Source organism: Typopeltis vanoorti, chromosome 24, assembly GCF_054136105.1.
Source record: "Typopeltis vanoorti isolate ZY-2024b chromosome 24, IOZ_Tvanoo_1.0, whole genome shotgun sequence".
In the NCBI taxonomy this organism is placed as follows: domain Eukaryota; kingdom Metazoa; phylum Arthropoda; class Arachnida; order Uropygi; family Thelyphonidae; genus Typopeltis; species Typopeltis vanoorti.
The window spans coordinates 35,735,240-35,755,697 of NC_143572.1; the positions used below are offsets into that span (position 1 = coordinate 35,735,240).

The following is a 20,458-nucleotide window of genomic DNA, read 5'->3' on the forward strand; positions in this document are numbered from 1 at the left end:
GCAAGGGAAGGCAGAAGCAATAAAACAGTACTGTTGTTCACTACCCCCTTCTTTTATTACTCGTCGTTCTGCCTGCTACAAATTATTGTAGCGGCAGAATGTTCATGGAATGAACATTCTGCCGCTATTTGTTGTTGTTGTTTTTAAGTATCCATTTTATTTCAATAATTTTTACTTGTTTATTCAATTTTAATTTGTTTTGTTTGGATAATTAAAAAATATATATTTATTTATTTAAGTCTGCCTGCGGACCACCTGCCCCATCGTTGCAGACCGCAGGTTGGGAAACACTGCATTAGAGCATTAAAAATAGGCATCTTATAATCAATACAGAATTCAGTATACTCAAACAAATATAAAGATGAAAACTACAAAAACTTACCATTTTTCAAAGTATAATACAACAGGAATAATTTTGCTTCTCTTTTGGTGGTGTGTAGCTCATTTCACGCACTATTTCAGCAAATACTTCATTCACATTACATTTACTTTTAGCTGATGCTTCCATAAAAGGACATCCCCATAGCTGAGAAAGCCCCATACCTTCAGTTGTTACAACTTCTCTTTGGTGTTCTAAATCCATTTTGTTTCCAACTAGAAGAAGTGGTACATTATCTGTATTTTTTACTCTAATTATCTGCTCCTTCATGTTTTTAATGTCTTGAAAAGTCTGGTGACTTGTAATGCTATACACAACAACAAATCCTTGACCATTCTTGATGTACAAGTCCCTCATTGATGCAAACTGTTCTGTACCAGCTGTATCTAAAATTTCTAATACACAAGGTGCTGAATCAACTTCTATCTCTTTCCTATAAAAGTCTTCAATAGTTGGATCATACTTTTCCATAAAAGTTCCAGAAACAAACTGAACTGTCAGTGCACTTTTTCCAACCCCTCCACTTCCTAAAACAACTACTTTGAACTCCCTCATGATGTTTCTGTGAAGCCAGTCTAAAGAAAAAGTTAAAAACAAAATAAATTATAATAATCCAGTTTCTAAAATATACATAATAAATTATGTAATTCTGGCATTTGATGCAAGTTTTCCAAACACTGCTTGGCAGATTAGTATAGTAATTTTCATATTCATATTTAGTAGAAGTGAGAAAGTAGTCTGGAATGACAGAAGAAGAGTAGTATATAGCAGTACAAATGTAATTTCTTCAGTCTATACTAAATGTGCTCCATGTTACAGAATTATTTTACGTGCGCTGCATTTTCTGCTAAACTTATAATAAGATCAGCAACTTGTGTCCCAATCAGTGGCAGCTCGTGGCTTGAAATCGTGGGGGGGGGGGGGGTGCTGAAAATTTCGAAATATACATAGACACTGCAAGTACAGTGTATACATGTTTGGATAAAATATCAAAATTATGGTAAAAATTTTTAAAAAAAATTAAACAAAAAAATATTGTTTATTATCGATAAAATTATACAGTTTAGTATAATTCAAAATTACTTAAAAAGAAAATCCATTATCATAACCCCAATAATGTTCTAAAATAAAAACTACAACAAATGTTATGTATTTAACTGTAATGTCCAAATATTTAAAGAGACGGAGTAAACATGATAAGCACTACAAACACTCTATTACTGGTGCAATGGACAGTGCCGCATTAACGTTAATAGCTCACATCTCACTATGACGTGCATATGCTTGCAAGCATAGCAAATACTAGCAATATGACACTGTGGTAAATACAGTACAGTGTTGCTAGCGTCCTTCAGGCTCCTAAGTGCTACAAGATGGATTTTTATTTTTTATACAAAATAAGAGAATTGTATAGGATTGTTGATGATAAAATTAAATATTACAAGCAAATATAAATAAATTAATAAATATATTTATATATTGAGAAAAATTGGGGGTACTGCAGTTCCACAATGCCTATGCACGAGCCGCCCCTGGTCCCGACATTATTATTACGGGCAACTCCAAGGAGTCCTTAAACTCATCGAGGGAGGCCCAACATCATGTCAGAACGACTATTCAACATTCACACAGTATCTATTATACCTCACCTTGAACTCATTCACAGTCATGGCACCCACAACAGACTCTGGCAGCTTATTCCACTCATTCACCACTCCCCAAGTAAAAAACCTAGCTTTAACACCCTTGCTTACCACACTCTTACCAAGCTTCCATGGATGGTCCCTAGTCCTCCCACCACCAGTCCTATTCTCAAAAATATCTTCTGAATTGATCTTATAGAAACCCTTCAGTAATTTGAATGTCTCAATCATATCACCCCTTTTCTGCCTATCAACCAATTTTCTGCAGCCCACAAATCTTCAACCTGTTCTCATAAGGTTCATTCCATAGTCCTGCTTTGGTCACTCGTCTCTGGATCCTCTCCACCTCCTCCCCATCAAGAAAAAACCCTGGTGCCCATATCACAGTAGTCTAGATAGGGTCTTATCATCAAGGCTTGATACAGAGGAACAATAACTGTTTGTCTCTGTTCGTTAAAGTGTTTTTCAGAAACCAAGTGATTTGATGAGCTGATTTTGCCACTTTTGTGATGTGTCCCCTAAACTTCAACTCCCTATCCACCAACACTTTCAAATCCCTAGCCTCGTCAATCTCCTCGAGTACAGTTCGACCAATGTGATATACTGCTGCTAATCTTTTCACCCCAAAATGCAAAACCTTACATTTTTCCATTCATTCTCCTTAGCCCAGTCCTCCAAACTATCCAAATCATCCTGCAAAATTTTGACATCCTGAGCATTCACTATTGCTCTACTCAACTTTGCATCATCCACAAACAGATGCACAGTTCCTCTCAGATACTTTCCTATATCGTTAATGAACAAATTAAACAGTAGTGGTCCAAGAACAGAATCCTGCGGCACACCACTAGTCACAGGCCATCTTTTGGACTCTATTCCTGAATAAACCACTCTCTGATATCTCTCCATCAACCACCCTCCTATCCATCTCACCAACCCTATATATATATCCATTCTCATATGCTGCAGTTTACTGATTAGAATTCCATGTGGTATCCTATCAAAGGCTTTAGCAAGGTTCAGTAGAATCACTGTAAACCCGTTATTACCCTTATCCAGTTCAGCCGTCACTGTGTTATAGAACGTGAGCAAGTTACTGAGGTATGATCTATCTTTCACAAAACCATGCTGTTCCCCCACACAGTATCCCATTTACATCTATCCAATCTTGTATTTTCCTCTTGACTATTTTCTCCAAGAACTTGACAACAATTCCTGATATGCTGATCAGCCAGTAATTTTCAACAGCAGTCTTGGAACCTCCTTTATGCAGTGGAACTATTTTCCCCTCTTTCCACCCCCTCGGGACTAACCCAGACGCGAGACTCAAATTAAACAAAATGGTCAAAGGCACTGACAATTCTTTAGCCACTTCTCGTACGACACAAGCTGGTATACCATCCAATCCCACAGATGAATTGACATTGAGGTTTTGTAATCCATTTATGGTTTAACTGATCGTTTAATTTTCCCATTGCCAAAACACCTTTGTGGGCAGGTGCATTGTCCTGATGAAAGATGATTTTCTGATTCTGCAAACCGGGACTTTTCTAATGAATTTTTTCGTCTAGTCTGGTTAAAAGATCACAATATTATTCCCCGGTTATTGATTTATCCTTTTCAAGATAATTAATAAACAAAATGCCTTTAGCATCCCAAAACACCGATGCCATGACCTTTCCTGCTGATGGAACCGACTTTGTCTTCTTTGGTGCTGAATAACCAGCTTCTGTCCACTGTTTTGACTGCTGTTTAGATTTCGGTGTGTAATGGTGAATCCAATCTCATCCATAATAATAAATCGACGCACAAAATCAGTGTTATTCTTGTTAAAACGCTCCAAGCACTGTTCAAAGATTTTCGTGTGAGTGCGTTTTTGATCTGATGTAAGCAAGCACAGCACCCATCTTGCGGGCAATTCTTCAATTTTGCAATTCTTCATGCAAAATATATCCTACACGTTTTTTTGAAATGCCTATAGTCTCAGCAATTTCACGCACTTTACCTCACCGGTCATTCAATACCATATCGTGCACTCAATCAATGATTTCTGGTGTTGTTACACTTTTTCAATGTCCTTAACGTGGATCATTTTCAAGGCTGGTACAGCCACGTTTAAAACTCAGCAGCCCATTTCTTAATTGTAGAAAATGAAGGAGAAGAGTGCCCATAAACTTTTATGAACTTCGAATGAATTTCTTTTGGCGTTAAACTTTCTTTTACAAAGAATTTTATAACTGCACAATACTCAATTATATCCATTTCGAGGGATACAGACAACACTTTTGCTTCAGACAGCTGTATAAAGCAAACTACTTGATAGAATGACTTGCAATTTTACATAGATGCTTATGACAGATGAACCAACTTAGAAAAAAAAATCTTGCGGATAGTGTTGCTATGGTTGAGGCAGAGAACTTTTCACACCACCCTCATATATATAATACAAGGCTCAACAAATACACTTGCTCACTGCCTGTGGTAAGTAGATTCTCCAACCAACCACTATAAATTATTTTGTGGAATTCCTATTAACTTATTGGGATATGCCATTAAACTATTAGGTGACCTTGGGCAAGTAAATTTTTTTTGTTATTGATAAGTATTAAGGGTCTCTTGCATAATATGTCGACGTGTGCTTGTGTGTATTAGGAAATTAGACAAATTTCTAATAACCAATTATTGGAATACAAAGTATACCTTAATTACACAAAATCTTGAACAATGGTTACAATAAACAAGACTGTTCTATATCTCAAAGCTAAGTCTAGCATTTATTTGCAGTCAGTAGTAGAAAAATGTTGATTAAATGTTAAATTGCCTTACTAGATTTTTGTTTTCAATAAAGGTAGGCTACACATCACTGACATTAGTTGTCATATCTTTTTTTTTGAATTCACTCATGGTATTTGAACTCACCCTCGAAAGGCAAGCCACTGCAATGATACAGCAATGCATGATTGTAATGCAATCATACGCTGCTCTATACAATCATACACCCTTACAATCAGTGGTGTACTGGAACCAGCTCACACCAGTTTATGCAGGCCTGTTAACAGGTTTTCAAGATTTTGTAAGCTAGTTGTTAAACTGTAGAGCAGAACACACTTCAACCCACAATGGCTAGTGGCATTGCAAATTGAAGTGACATGGAAAATACAACTGGGCACACTTATTCAGCATCCTTTATGCTTTCTTCCTTCATACCCTTCCCTATGTGGTCGAACACATAACGATTATCTCTGTTAGCAATTTTACAGGAATATGATTTTTCAATAAACATCTACATTTTGCCTAGTCACTTCTTCTTCTTAAGGTAATGACATTATCTTGCTTAACATCAAAGATTTTATATTTCTAGAACTATTATAATCCTAATAAGATCATTATCCTAAGAATGAAGCAGCATAGGCAAAATTATTTGGATTTTTGCTGATAATGGAATCTGATTATACTTTTAGAATTACAACCCCCCTAAAAGGCGGATTGTAATTCTCAAAAAGGAAGAAACTGCCATGTTTTATTATTATTGCATACTCCATGGAGTCAGCAGACTCATTGTGGGAGGGTCATTCAACACAACATATTTATCATACCAAATCTTAAAATCCTTCACACTGCTTGCATTAACAACACATTCTGAAAATGCACCTCAATTCACTAACAATTCTCCATGTAAAAAATCTACTCCTCACATCCCTCTTCACCACATTCTTACACAACTTCAAGGGATGGCCTCTGGTTCTTCCCCTCTCACCTTCTATTCTTGTTATAATCCCATCTAGATTAATCCAGCAAAATCCTCTCAATAACTTAAATGCCATTATCATATCACCTCTTTTCTTTCTATCCACCAAACTCTGCAATCCACATTTCTTCAATCTCTTTCTCCATAGCCAACATGCCATAGTTCTCATAATGTCTTATCCACTCTTTTCTTGATCCTGTCAATGTTTCCACATCGCATTGAAAACCTAGTGACCAAATCTGAGCACAATAATCCAAGTGTGGTCTGACTAATGCTTTATACAGTGGCACAACCACTTTTTATCCCTACATGTTAGAGTACTTTTTATCATAACAGCACTATGATGTGCAGCCTTTGCAACACTTGCAATATACCCTCTAAACTTCAGTCTACTGTCAACCATCACTCCCAAATCTAGAATCTCATCCACCTCGTGCAGCGTGGTATCGTCAATTTATATGGTACACAACCTTATATTTCTGCACTCCAAAATGCAACATATTGCACTTATTAATATTAAACTACAACCCTACTCCTTGGTCCAAGGCAAAAGTTTATTCAAATCTTCCTGAAGGGAAATGTCAGCAGTGCTACTTACAATTATCCCCAACTGTGCATCATCTGCACTATTTCTTAGTGAGATGGTTGTTAAAAATTTATCAGCACATTCCTGCTTACAAGTCAATGTCAATTCAGTGTTGCACCCTCTTTCCACCTTCTATTAAATGAAATATTTTCTATCTATTGGTATCTGCACATAATAATCCAGATGAAGCTGTATCAAGGCCTTATGAAAGGAAAAATGACTAACTTATCCTTACAAGTCAATGTCATTTCAGCACTGCTATTATCCTCTGGATTGTATTTGTAATCTTTGCTATATGACCCCTGAAACTCAGATTCTTATCTATCACAACTCCAAGATTCCTGGAATGATCACTTTCTTTTAGAACGACCTTACCAATATGATATGCCACTGGAGATCTCATCATACCAAAGTGCATAATAACCTTACATTTACTAACATTAAACTGGTATACATTTTAACTTGCCCACAATTCTAACCTATTCAAATCATTCTGATAGTGCTGCATATAGGGCATTCCTAAATACCCTGCATATGTGTGTCTCATCAACAGACATCTATATTTTCCCCATTAAATCCTTCCCACTGTCATTAATGTAAAGAATAGATACCAATAGACTAAGGACTGATTCCTGGGATACACTACATTTTGGTAGTCGAATCCCATATCCTCCAACTTATGCAACAGTCTTGGCATCCTGTCAAAAACTTTAGTAAAATCTAGTAATATCATGATGTATCAACTTCCCCTGTCCAACTCAATCATAACATTATTACAGATTGTAAGTTATTCAGGGGAAATCGATACATCATGATCTTACCAGATTTTACTAAAGTTTTTGAGAGGATGCCGTATACAAGACTGTTAATTGCAAAGCACAGATTCTATGCTAACTCATTTCTGTATGCAAGCTCTTGTTTTTCCAATATCTTCATCACTGCTCTGGAGATATCGATAGGTCAATAATTAGAAATATCATTTGATATTCTTGTGAAACAGGATAATCATACATTCTTTCCATTTCTGTGGAATCTCCTCTGTGCCAAGACTCAAGTTATATAGGTAAGTCAAGGGCACAGACATTCTTCTGAACATTCCCTTGCCATCCATTCTAAAATCCCATCAACACCTATAACTGAATTCTTATTTAGTTTATGCACCAGTTCTAGTACCATCTCCTCATAGGCCCTCATCATATCTTTCAGTGTAGATGCAGCACTGAGTTCTATATCATTTACTTCAGGTCGATAGCTCGTAGTAAGTGGACACTCATTAACTGAACGATCTCTTCTGCATCTCCCATCAGCATAATAACCTGATGTATTTTTATTAGTATTTTTAAAAACAATAGTATTTTTATTGTTTCTTTTACTTGTGGCATAACAATAGAATTCTTCTGGATTGTCCTTGATTGTCAAGAGGAATTTAAATAAGCTAGAATGGTAGGAAAATGAATGGAGTTATTAGTTTAATATACAGCTAAATACACTGGTGTCCAAGATTTTTTACATCAGCATGGAGAATTGTCAATGAATGGAATGCATTACCAGAATGTGTTGTTAATGTAAGGAGTGTTAAGGATTTCAAGATTCTATATGATAAATATGTTGTCAGTTGAATGAACCTCCCATGATGAGTCTGTCAACTACATGGAGGGTGTAATAATAATAATAATATATGTAAAGCCAGTTGCTTTTCATATTTAGACAGCTTTCCACACAATATGTCTAACTTTTCTGACCAGAATTTTGTAATTATTGCAACTGACACCATCCTTAAGTATAGTATTCCTTTCATATCATAATTTTATTGAAAATCACTTGCTAAACAAGATCACACAAATTACACTGGTGACCAGAATCTAAGGACGAAACCATTTCTGAAAATTACAACTGCAAATTACTCAATTACAGTGAGATATTCAGTTCTTTGCAGTATGATAAAAAGTATAAGGGGGGAGAGAGGATATTACTAATAGTGCTGAAGCTGTGACTTTGGGAGGATTTGAATAAGCTAGAATGGTAAGAAAATGAATGGAGTTATTAGTTTAATATACAGCTAAATACACTGGTGTCCAAAACCTAAGGACGAACACTATTTCTGAAGATTACAGCTGCAAATTCAGACAAATCAGCTTATGGCGATTTGTATAACTGATGATTTTGAGTAGAAAGCGGGTACACGTTCAAATTTTCAAATCACACACAAAGGGGTCACGTGGTAGCACTCAACAGGATAAAAAGCAAAAAGGCTGTGCTAAGCAAATTATGTTTGAAGGAAGCTCATTTTGTAAAGGAATAAAGTTGCAAACTTGAATGTCTTGCAATGTCTCAGAGACATCATCTAGATCAGGGCTATCCAACCTTAGGTAATCTGATGGCCACATTAGAAAAAAAAATTACCCAAGGGCCGCATCACAATGCATATCTAGTAATTTGGTGAGCAGCAGTGACACAACCTTGAACGCTGTACAAACGAATAACACTAATTGCGCACTAATCGTGCGCTTACGTTCCCTGTGAGCACCTGGAGCATGCACGTTGGAACAAAACAGTGTAAGAACGCTTCTTTGACACATCTAATATTTGAAAAACATGTGGATATATAGTGATGCAAAAACATCAAATAAAATTATCAACATCGAAATTATTGATTAGTGATAGAATTAAAATATCTAAGATGCATTCAATTCAAATTGTTATTTTATTTTTTTGCTCGTGAAAATCAAAACCCACATGCGGGCCTCACAAAATCACACTGAGGGCTGCATGCAGCCCACGGGCAGTACTTTGGACAGCCCTGATCTAGATGATTTCACGCAGTAAAAATTATTGGAAAGCTTGAAGGCCACAGAATTACTGATATTGCCAGAGAGCTTGGAATCTCACATAGTATTGCATCCAGGCTCTGGGCAATGTTTCAAACCAATGGAATGTGTTTCAGATATTTGCTAAGAGGTCGTCCTCGCTCTACCATGGAGCATGAAGACAGAGTTTTGGTTATAAAAGCAAAACATAATCAACGAGTGGCATGTCAGGTAAGCTTTCAAGTCAGTTCAGTTTCATTCAGATATCTTGACAAACTGTGGCAAGAAGTATGAGACAAGTAGGGCTATATGTCAAAAGGCCTAGTCTGCATCTCTTTATGCACAGCTCATCATAGTGCATGTTTTCAGTGGTGTCGTATCCACAAATATTGGACAAGACACCAATAGGCTAATGTACTCTTTATAGACAAGTCATTTTAGTCTTTCCTCCAATTCTAGACAACACCTGATCTGGCATGAAAGGGATAGATACAGTGGTGCTAGGCTCATGGTGTGGGGAAGCATTATACTTAATGGATGCATAATGGAAAAAGGGAATGTGACTGGTGAACGATATTGCAACAAAGTTCTTCAATGTCACACCACACTGTACACGAGCATTGGAGATACTTCCAGAGACCAAGGATATTAATCGAATCAAGTTGCCAGCATGCTCCCCAAAGGTCAACCCCCCCCCCCCCACAGAACACATTTGGGATGCAATAGGGAGATGCATTGCTGCTCAAAATTCCCTCTCCAGAAAACAAAGAAAGCCCTATCCTTGCTTTGAAGGAGGAATGGGCCAGTTTGCCTCAAGAACTCCTGAATTACTTGGTGCTAAGCATGGTACATTGCAGTTCAGGGAGGACATATTCCATAATGAAATGTCTCTCCGCATAGTTTTCTGTAAGCATTGTACATTAATTCCTTAACTATGTTCTTACGAAATTCGCAACTTTGGCCAAAAATGTATTGCAATTTAATTTGTACAAAATTTCTCACACATTTTTTGTGTAATATAATTTATTAGTATAATGGCAATAAATTTATGTCTGCATTTGGCCGTAGTCCTGAAAATTTTTTCATATAAAATTTAAGGTAAAAATGTAGTTTGTCCTTGGATACCAGTGTATTTATTCTTTGTATATTAGGAATGCATTTTGATACCACACCATTTATGTTCAGTTGTTCTTTTGTTTCATTAATTTCTTTTGTTCCAGAAGCATCTGGAACAAAAGAAATTAATTTTTAGCATTGGTATATGATATGGGTCCAAAAATTACTGGCATTAGCAAAACCTGCCTAATGGAATAGATATCCTTAAAGGAACAGAATGTGATGGGTATGGTGTATTCAGGGAGGACGATAGGCAATATAGAAAAGGTGGAGGAGTACTGATGTTAGTGACTAAGGGGAATTAAAATCAACAAGTGTAGAGATGGTGAATGGTGGTAGTATAAATAATACAAAGAATGGGTTTGAAGCTGTTAGGTGTAACATAGAGGTTATTATGCTCTTCTGAAGAGGACTATAAAGCAGAGAGATAAAGCTTATGGATACTAGTAGAACTATCATTAAGAGTAATTTCATCTGGGAATAGCCCAGAGCTAGAAGAAAGCAGACAATACAATGGAAAAAGAATCAGCGTTATTGAGGAAGAACTACCTTAAGCTACAAATGATGAAAATGACTTGCGGTGCAATCTCCAGTTAGAAGTAGAACATCTAGTTACAGAATTTGAGAATCTGTATACACATGCGTTAACTATTCTGACTCTAAACGGAGAGAGTGATCATGTAGTTTTAACTTGGAAGGTAGAAACTATGCGAGAGCTTTGAATTAAAAGGGATATGTGAAATTATAAGACGTGATTATTACTGATTCCTTCACCATGAAATGTTTGGGTAGTGGTCAAAGGAACTAGTGCTGAAAGAAACTAAATCTAACTGCATCCCTAGAATGAGAAGAATAAATTGCCTGGGAGTTAAATGTTTAAATGTGTGAATAAGACACTGAAGCAAGAACTGCATAAAAAAGAAATACTGTGAATCCAATACTGAGAAAAAGGTAATCAACACACTTAGGAGCAGTATAAAAAAAACAGGCTAGGAAAGCAACAAGCCATAATAAGGAAAGGAAAACTGGATTATCAAAAGCAGTTAGGTTTAGAGCAAAGGGAAATCTGGAGAGTTTTTTTCACTTTGTGACAAGTAAAAAGAACGACCGTGAAGAAATAACCTAAGTGGATACAGATTTGGAAGGAAGTGTCAGATACTTCAGAAACAGAGGTGTTAAGTAATTGCTTTAATAAGGTATACATCTCAGACAGATGCATTAGTTGTCAGGATGCTGAGGTAAAGCTAGATTAAAGGAATAAAGGTGGATGGAATGGAGGTATTAAAGCTAGCACAAGAGTTGGATTCGAACACTGAAGTAGGTTGGGATAGGATGTCCACAAGAGTACTGAAGGAACATGCAAGAGCAGTGCCTCTGCCTTGGTTGCTCAGGTTGAGCACAGTTCCTAATAGTATTAAGAAACCAAGATAATTCCATTATATATGGGTGGAGCATTAAGGTACTGGAAAAGTTAATTAGGATCTACATCTAGAGGTGGCTAGTAGCACCTTGATCCCTTACAGAGAACAAAATGGCTTTGTTAATAATGGCAAGTTGTTAAAAGAGTGAATGCTGACTCAATACATTTTGTTTCTAAATGTAAAATTATGTTAGCTAGTTCACAACTATTTGGCATTTAAGGAACAGGAGAACTTGCAGGAGAGTGTTGATTATCAGTCCACTTTTCAGTATTTTCAAAAGTAACACTAATATGCTAATTTTAAGTTACTGCTACATGGATTATAAGTTTCATATAGTATGAATTCTGCAGTTTTGCATCATATCTCAAGCACTGTCTGCAATATCAATGGGTACAATAAAACATTTTCAGTGCATGTGTGTGGGGGGGGGGATGCAAAGTCGGTTAAGGAGACTGTACATTCACCCTTTGTTGGGTGAGCATATGGGCTACAGGGCCAAATGGGTTTTAAGTAGTACAAATCAGGGCAACTCCAAGACCAAAGCTTATATTCTCACTGTTCTCTGGTAAATTTCTGAAACTTACTTTCTATATTTGGCTATGAAATATAGCTGGATCCATAATATGTTGTATTTTAATATAACAAAGGGATTTCCTCATAAGCTAATGCATAATAGATAACTGTCATAATTATTTTATTTGTTTCTGCCTTAAGTGCAAGTTGTGTCTTGTTTGTTGTACTTGTAAACAAAATATAAACTCTAAATATGTCTGAGAAATGTAAAAGTAATGTGAATACAAGTATTCACAATAACAATAAGAGGCACATTATAATCATTGAGACATGAAAAAGGCAATTAGTTTGTAGACATTGTGCATGCTTACAAAATGAATGAATCAAATGTTAGAACTATTATAAAAGATAGAGTTCACATTATGCAGCATATGAAAAGTTCAGTACCAATGCAATCCATGATCGCTTCTAAGAAAGGAGGCATATTAATAGAATAAATGGAAAATTATTGGCAATTTTGACTGAAACTGTGCAACAAATGCTGATAAGTCTTATGATTGTACAAGAGAAAACCCAAGATGTTACTGCAGGCTATAAACCAGTATTTCCCAAACTTTCAGTATTTGCTTCCCCCCTCCCAGGCAAAAGATATTTGGGAGAAGCCATAACATTCCATTCGAACGTGAATAATTATGAAGATGTATCTTAACATTTGCATTATAATAAATTTAAAAAAGGCGTTCACAAGTTTTTAATTATTAAATATATTTTACTTATACAAATCCAATACACACACACACAGCAAAAACGAAAATCAATAAATTTTCAATAACAAAATAAAGTTTGTAAAAAAGTTTAATGAGATGAATGAAAGTGTTTCTGTTGGGAAGACGTTAGTTTGATAAAATCTGGTTCTATATTTGCTATTGTTAGCCATAGATTGGGCTCCACATAAAAAAAAAAAACCTTCTCGATGTGGAGTGACACATTAAGAAGTTTTTCTTGACACAAAAATGATTAAAATGTAGATACACACACAAATGGTGAAACAATTACTGAGGACAACGCTATTTAAGACTATTCCAAAATTTAACAGAGAGTTCCAACCCCATGTTTGAATTATCTGATTTTAAACTTTTATTGCATATTTCAAACTATGTAATTGGAATGCAATCATGCCATCAACCAGACGTGGCCCCAACAGAGGTCAATCAATACATGCCAAAAGACACTTTTGTCTAAAACTTCCATTAGATTTTTTTGGTTATTGAAAAATTAATTATAACGTAAATCTGCACTCATTTGTGGCAATAATACAGCGACAAAAATGTAAAAGTAAAAACAAAATAATTAATTTTAAAAAGTGCCTTGTACCCCCCTAAAGACCTCTTATGTTACCCCTGAGGGGATATGCATATCAAATTTTGGGATACAAATGCAATAAACTCATTTAAACTGAATGAAAAATGTAAATGATGGTTTCAGGAGCAGATGTGTGAATGCACAAGAAAGGATTAAGAGAGTAGAATATAGGGGTGACATTTAGATCTGGGGAGGGGATGTAATATCAGTATAATAAAATGTGATGATGTACATGTGAGAATGCAGAGGAGTCATATCCAAGAAGTGGAGTTAGTGGGACTTGTTATAGAAACAGAAAAGACCTAGTATATGTGTTTACAAATGCTAGAAGTATTCAAAATTATAGTGCTGATAGAATTTACTCACCCAAAAATGTTGGTATAAATGAGACATGGCTGAACAAGGATGACATTATGAAAAGAACAGAGATGGAGGGATATGTAGATATCCCACCATAAACTTCATCCCAGTAGCCTCCACTTCATACCAGATAGCCTCAAACTCCCTGCTATGTGGAACATTATTACTATTATTGCTTTCATGAGTTTTCACCCTAAATGGACTCAAACATCTGATTTTATTAGTAGCATCACCCCACTCCTATCTCTTCTGTCCTTCCTAAAAATACTATATCCTTTACAATCAATTCCAGTTACTACATCCTCTGAAAGCCATGTTCAACTAATACCAACAATAAGTTTCAGTAAGAAAATACCGTGAGTAGACATATTACTATTATAATAACGGAAATTTACGTGAGTCAATTCCGTTATTATAATAGTTAGTAATAATACCAACAATCTTAGGCCATGTATTCACCAAGGCAACCAAATTAAACCCCTTTGTCCCTGATACTCCTGGCATGCTTATAGACATAAATTACCTTCTGGCTTTTTTTTCATTTATTTTTTAATTCACTAAATGCTACATTAGTGGTGGTCTAATCAATATTTAAAATGAAGTCTGAGGTTTGTTATTGGCATATTAATAACTAGAGTCAGGATTGCTGGATATGTACTGTGCTATTTATTATGGCCTGTTAGAAACAAAAATTATGCAGATAAAATGTATACCATCCATATTCTTGAGATTTATAGATGGCATCATTATTACAGGTGGTTGATCAGAATTTCATAAGCTTCTATAAATTTGCATTCATAAAAGGTTTTGGTATAATGTAAAGAACATGCACTTTTTCAATCAATTCTGTATAGAGCATCCAGGGCATGATAAGAGGACTGATTTTCCACAATTATTAAATTTGATGTCATTTGTGTTTTTTTTTTTTTGGATAGGAATCATGCATACTGTTGCACCTATATATATATATATATATATATATATATTATTATTATTATCATTATACAGACAGGTATCTCCATGGAGTAAGAAGACTCATCACAGGAGATCCATTATTAAAACAATACCTATCATACCTTCCCTTTAACTCATTCACTGATTAAGCACTCACAACCACCTCTGGAAATCCAATCTGTCCACTAACCAGGCTCTTACACAATTTCCACAGATGACCTCTTGTTCTCTCCCTTCCTGCCATGTACTGAAAAAAAAAAAGGCTTCAGTTTCAATCCTATAAATCCCCTTTAACAACTTATATGCATCTATTTTTTTGACAGATTTGGCCACCTCAATTTTGTGGGGATGAAGAGGTGGTGGAGCATTCCATAGACCCACAACAATCTTTGTCACACCTTTGGATCATCTCCCCCACCTCTTCATCCCCACAAAATCGAGGTAGCCAAATCTGCACACAGTAGTCCATATGCGATCTTACAGGGGAACAATAACTTCTCTATCCCTGCTTGATAGATTTTGGTTACTTTTGCAATATGCCCTCTAAACTTCAACTCCCTGTCCACAACCACCCCCTAGTCCCTAGCTTAATCAGTTTCCTGCAGTTCAGTTCCGTCAATACAGCATGTGATCTCTTCTAGCCAAAGTGCACCACCTTATGCTTGGTCACATTAAACTGGCAGTCATTTACCTTTTCCCATACTGTTATTCTATTTAAGTCTTGCAGGATCAGTGCATCACCTTCATTTACCATAGCTCTTCCCAGTTTAACATTATCAGCAAACAATCAAATATTTCCTGTCAAATTATTTCCTATATCACTGATGTACAAATTAAATAACAGAGGACCAAATATCAAATCCTCCATAAACCGCTCTTTGATATCTGTCTATCAGCCAACTTCTAATTCAAATCACCAGATTCACATCCATCCCTATTTGCTCCAATTTATGCAACAGAGTTCTATGTGGAATCCTGTCAAATGCCTTTGCAAAATCTAGCATTATTACTGAGTAACCATTTCCCTTATCCAACTCTGCTGTCACCTTATAAAAAAACAAGCAAATTACTAAGACAAGATTTACCGTTCACAAAACCATGTTATCTTTCTAAGAGTATCATATTCCTATCCATCCCATTCTGAATTCTATCTTTCACCAATTTTTCCAACACCTTAACCACCACTCCTGAGATGCTGATTGACTATAATTTGCTACTTCTCTCTTGAAGCCTCCTTTATGTAATGGGACTATTCTGCCCTCTTTCCACTCCACTTGCATCTTCCCAGTACTGAGGCTTAAAATAAACACTTTGGTCAAAGGAGCTGATAATTCCCTTGCACATTCTCGTAATACAGGGGCCGATATACCACCTATTCCCAAGGATGTGTTTGTACTGAGGTTATGAATATTTTAAGTATTTCCATTTATTTTCCCACCAGTCAATTACATCTGGCATTGTAACATAACTGCCTAGATGGTACACCCCTGCAAAATGCTCACTTAGTAATTCAACTATTTTGTTTGCTTCTGTTACCTTCCCGCTATCAGCACTTTTTAAAGTTATCCTTCCATAGTCAATTACTCCTTTTACTTATCACATAGAAAGAACTCTTTAGGATTTCTTTTTGGCCTCATAATTAGCTTTGGCCATCTTTACCATACATGTCACCCTTCTTGCCTGTACCTTGTATTGCTCATAAGCATGGTGATCGCCCTTTTCTTTATAATCCCTCTACAACCTTTTATTTGTCTGCAACTCCTGTTTAATGAAATTATTCATCCATCTAACTCCAACCTGATTTATTCTTCTGCCTCTGGGTATACAGTCTGATACTACTTTCTTCAAAAACTCCTTGACCACCTCCCATGCACCAGCATCTCTCCCCTCCAATTTCTTATGCTGAAAGCTGACTTCTTAGCTTGTCATAATCACCTGCTGTATAATTCCAGATACATCTCTTCTTAACTCAGCATTAGTAAGGTAGGGTGTCACAGACTCCAAAGATTTTAAATTGACTATAACTTTTTAACAATGTGTAGCAGTGAGTCGTGCCTCAGTATAGCCTCCCTTCCTGTAACCAGCTACTCGACGCCATAGGTGACAGGCTGTTGAACGCAAGCAAGTTTAAGTTTAGCAAGCAAAATATGTGTGTCTCGATCACATAATTCCAAGGTGCCCCAACTGTGCAATTACAGAAAATGAAAATTTTCAGTTAGTGATATCATTGGAATCTCAAGGCTAAATGTTTATTATTGTATTAGCCTCTTATGATGTATATGTTCCTTTTGTAAACAAATACCAAAGTGCCTAAAAAATACTGATTTATTTAGTTCGTTCATTATATAAGCTAGGAAGAGTATATTTTTGTTGATAAATAAAGATGTTTAATTAGTTAAGTATTTTGAGGTAATAAAAATTTAATTTTGTGGATCTGCATTTTTATTCTGTAAAATTACAGGACACTTAAACAATACATAATCTAATATTGATTAAAAAGATATGGATTTCTATAATACACTACATTATTTCGGTGGGACCCCACCTTACCACTTTTGTTACATTTTCCCATCTCACCAGCACCAGGTTAACAAAAAAAATTCTACATGTCTGGCAATCTCTCAGGTATAAACCACATGATCACTTTCTCCAAGTGGAGGCAGCATAGCTAGATTGCTTACTGTTAAGTTCTCTGATGCTATGATCAGATCCAGCACTCTCAAACCATGTATCCTCTGCCTTACATTCTGCTTCAGGTAATTACCTCTCAGCAGGTATATAAATTCCATTTCCCTCATTACCTGTGTCTATTCCTCTTCTCAATCTATGCCTCCATAACTGAAATCTCCAATAACAATTCCTCCACCTACACTCATTGTGCTAATTTGCCAGTGAATGTTATCTACATTCTCCCTTATAACCCATGCATTATATCAGCAATCAATTACACATTTCATCTTGTTGGCCTCTATCTCACATACCAGATAGCCTCAAATGAAATGCTCTCTGCATCCCCATCCCCCTGATGTACTTTATTCTTTTTGGCTTCAATTCATCTACTATCATTAGCAAACTCTCCCCATCCTGTTCCTTCTGTCCTCTCTAAAGATATTACAGCCTATTCCTATGACAATATCATCCTTGATCAACCCAGTCTCATTAACGCTTTTCATTTTTGGCCAAATTGAGCTAACCAATATCAAACTCTCACCCTAATTTCGAATACTTCTGGTATCAGCATACAGAAACCGAAATACACAAGACACCAAAATTACATTAATCCCACAACCTCCTTCAAACCTTGTGTTGCTTAGCTCAATAAAGTTAACCTCAGATGATACATTTAGCATCATGTGACCAGTCTCCCACTTACTAATCTCTAGGTTTCCTGGCCCTCCTGCAATCCCTCTAAACATTCTATTTCCCTGACTGTGCACTTTGGAACTCTCACTGAACAACACTTTCTCAAGACTACTGACTCCTAAATCCATTCAAGCCTTGTATTGCTCACTCCACACATCCAACAAACTTGAACAAAAATTGTTCAAGCACATAAAAATAATAGCATTTCACAGTATATTACTCTTCAAGTAGGTGGTTTTCTGTGATCCAAAAATTCATACTCTATTTATTCATAAAGAGTATGTGCTTTTCATTATATTTCATTTGAGATATTTCATTATATCTCAAATAAACTTTGCAGATTTTTCTTTAAAAAAAAAACTCGAATTTTCTCTCTTTTGGTGATGAAATTTAAGATGACAGAATGTTTTGTGGTCTCTTTGAAGTTTTTAGAAGAAAATTCTTCAAAGCATGTGGTTTACTGATGGAGATGTAATGAAACACACTTCCACACTCTATGTGAATAAGCAGAGTATTAATGTGAAAGGTCACAGAAAACTTGCTTGAAGAGTAAGAGATAGTGTGATATGGCATTAATTTATTTATGTGCAGGATATAGGCAAGTGCTGGTAAAGAAGAAACCCACTAAAATTTTTCTAAGCTAGAGGTTGTAGTTGTTTGGGGAAGAAATGTTCTTGAGACCAGAGGTGGCAGAATAAAAGAGGAAAAAGAGAAGCAGATTTGGTGAGTTTGCAATCCTTTTCAGGATGATAAGCAGCTCTTCTTGTGTTTTAATTTTAACAGGCCTAATGGAAATTGAAGAAATCATAAAATAATTATATAAATTATTATTTATGTCACTGTATATAAATTAATATTAATAATATTATAATGGTACTGAGTTAAGGAGGATGCTGATAGCAAATGATTTCATACGCAGGCTGTGCAGAAGATATGGATGCGAGTTTTTAGATGTATGGGGTGTGTTTGATGGCAGAAAAGACTTGTATAAGAAGATTGCCAGCACCTGAATTAATTTGGCATCAGAAGCCTGGAGAAATTACTTCATGGTATGAGACCTAATGCAGAGAGTCGGGGAAACTAGATCATCAAGCGAAGAATGGGAAAAATGTGTGTGAAAGTTCAGATATGGTATGCAAACATGATAAAGATATGAATGTCTTTGAACATGGTTATATATGTGGGGAAGGGATGGAAAAATATACAATAAAATAAAGAGCTAAAAGGCTTCATTTCGGCGATGCAAAATTATATATATCAAGTGGATATTAAATCCAGTATTATTTCAAAGATGAATGCAGAAACTATTAAAGTTTCGTACGAAATTTGACCAAAGAGCTTACGGGAATATACTCACTGGCACTTGCAAATTGCCCTAGTGCAGACCTTATAGGACACGACTGCTTTTTTTTGTTCTTTTAAGGTTTCTGCCTAGTCTCAGGCCAGTGAAACCATATCAAAATGGACCAATAGAAGGCAAATATATGGATGCTTGGGCAAGTGATCATGTCTCCTATATGGTCCATGCTAGGGCAACTCGTAAGTTGCCCTAGCATGGACCATATAGACCATAGAGCTTACAGGAACACACTCGCCAGCGAGTGTGTTCCTGTAAGCTCTATGGTCAAATTTCATATGAAACTTTCATGGTTTCTGCATTCGGCTTTGAAATAATGCTGGATTTACTAAAAATAAAGAGCCAATAATGTTTCAAACTCATTGATTTCTGCCTGATCCCTGATGAAAACCAATGAGTTTGAAACAGCTGTCGGGTCAGTGAAACCTTATCAAAATGAACCAATAGGAGGTGAACATATGGGTGCTTTAGCGTTCAATGCCACCTATTAAGTTTGGCTAGGGCAACTCGTAGTATGGCAGTGGTCATATTTCCATAAGCTCTCTGGTCAAATTTTACATGAAATTTCTATAGTTTCTGTAGTCGGCGTTGAAATGATGTTGGATTTAATATCCACTTGATTTATATAATTTTGTGTCACCAAAATGAAGCCTTTTGGCTCTTTATTTTAGTAAATACTTTATGCACCAACTGAGAGTTTGCTTACCAAAAATACATCTCTCCAACACTGAGTTCCTTAGTACTGAACGAAAGTTTTTGCTCACTTAAGATTTCTGCCTAGTCTCTGAGGAGAACCAACCAGTTCGAAACAGTCGTCAGGCCAGTGAAACCTTATCAAAATGGACTAAT

At 36.0% G+C, this 20,458-nt stretch overlaps 1 protein-coding gene across 2 annotated transcripts in view; it reads right to left on the reverse strand.

Moving 5' to 3' along the window:
- Nucleotides 1–20,458, reverse strand: part of LOC150093103 (ras-related protein Rap-2c-like) — a 76,942-nt gene that overhangs the window by 18,045 nt on the left and 38,439 nt on the right. For both annotated transcript variants that reach the window (XM_090413582.1, XM_090413581.1), the window contains exon 3: nt 383–954. In XM_090413582.1, coding sequence (XP_090269708.1) covers nt 389–934 — 546 coding nt within the window. In that variant the 5' untranslated portion in view covers nt 935–954 and the 3' untranslated portion in view covers nt 383–388. The remainder of the gene's footprint in view (nt 1–382; nt 955–20,458) is intronic.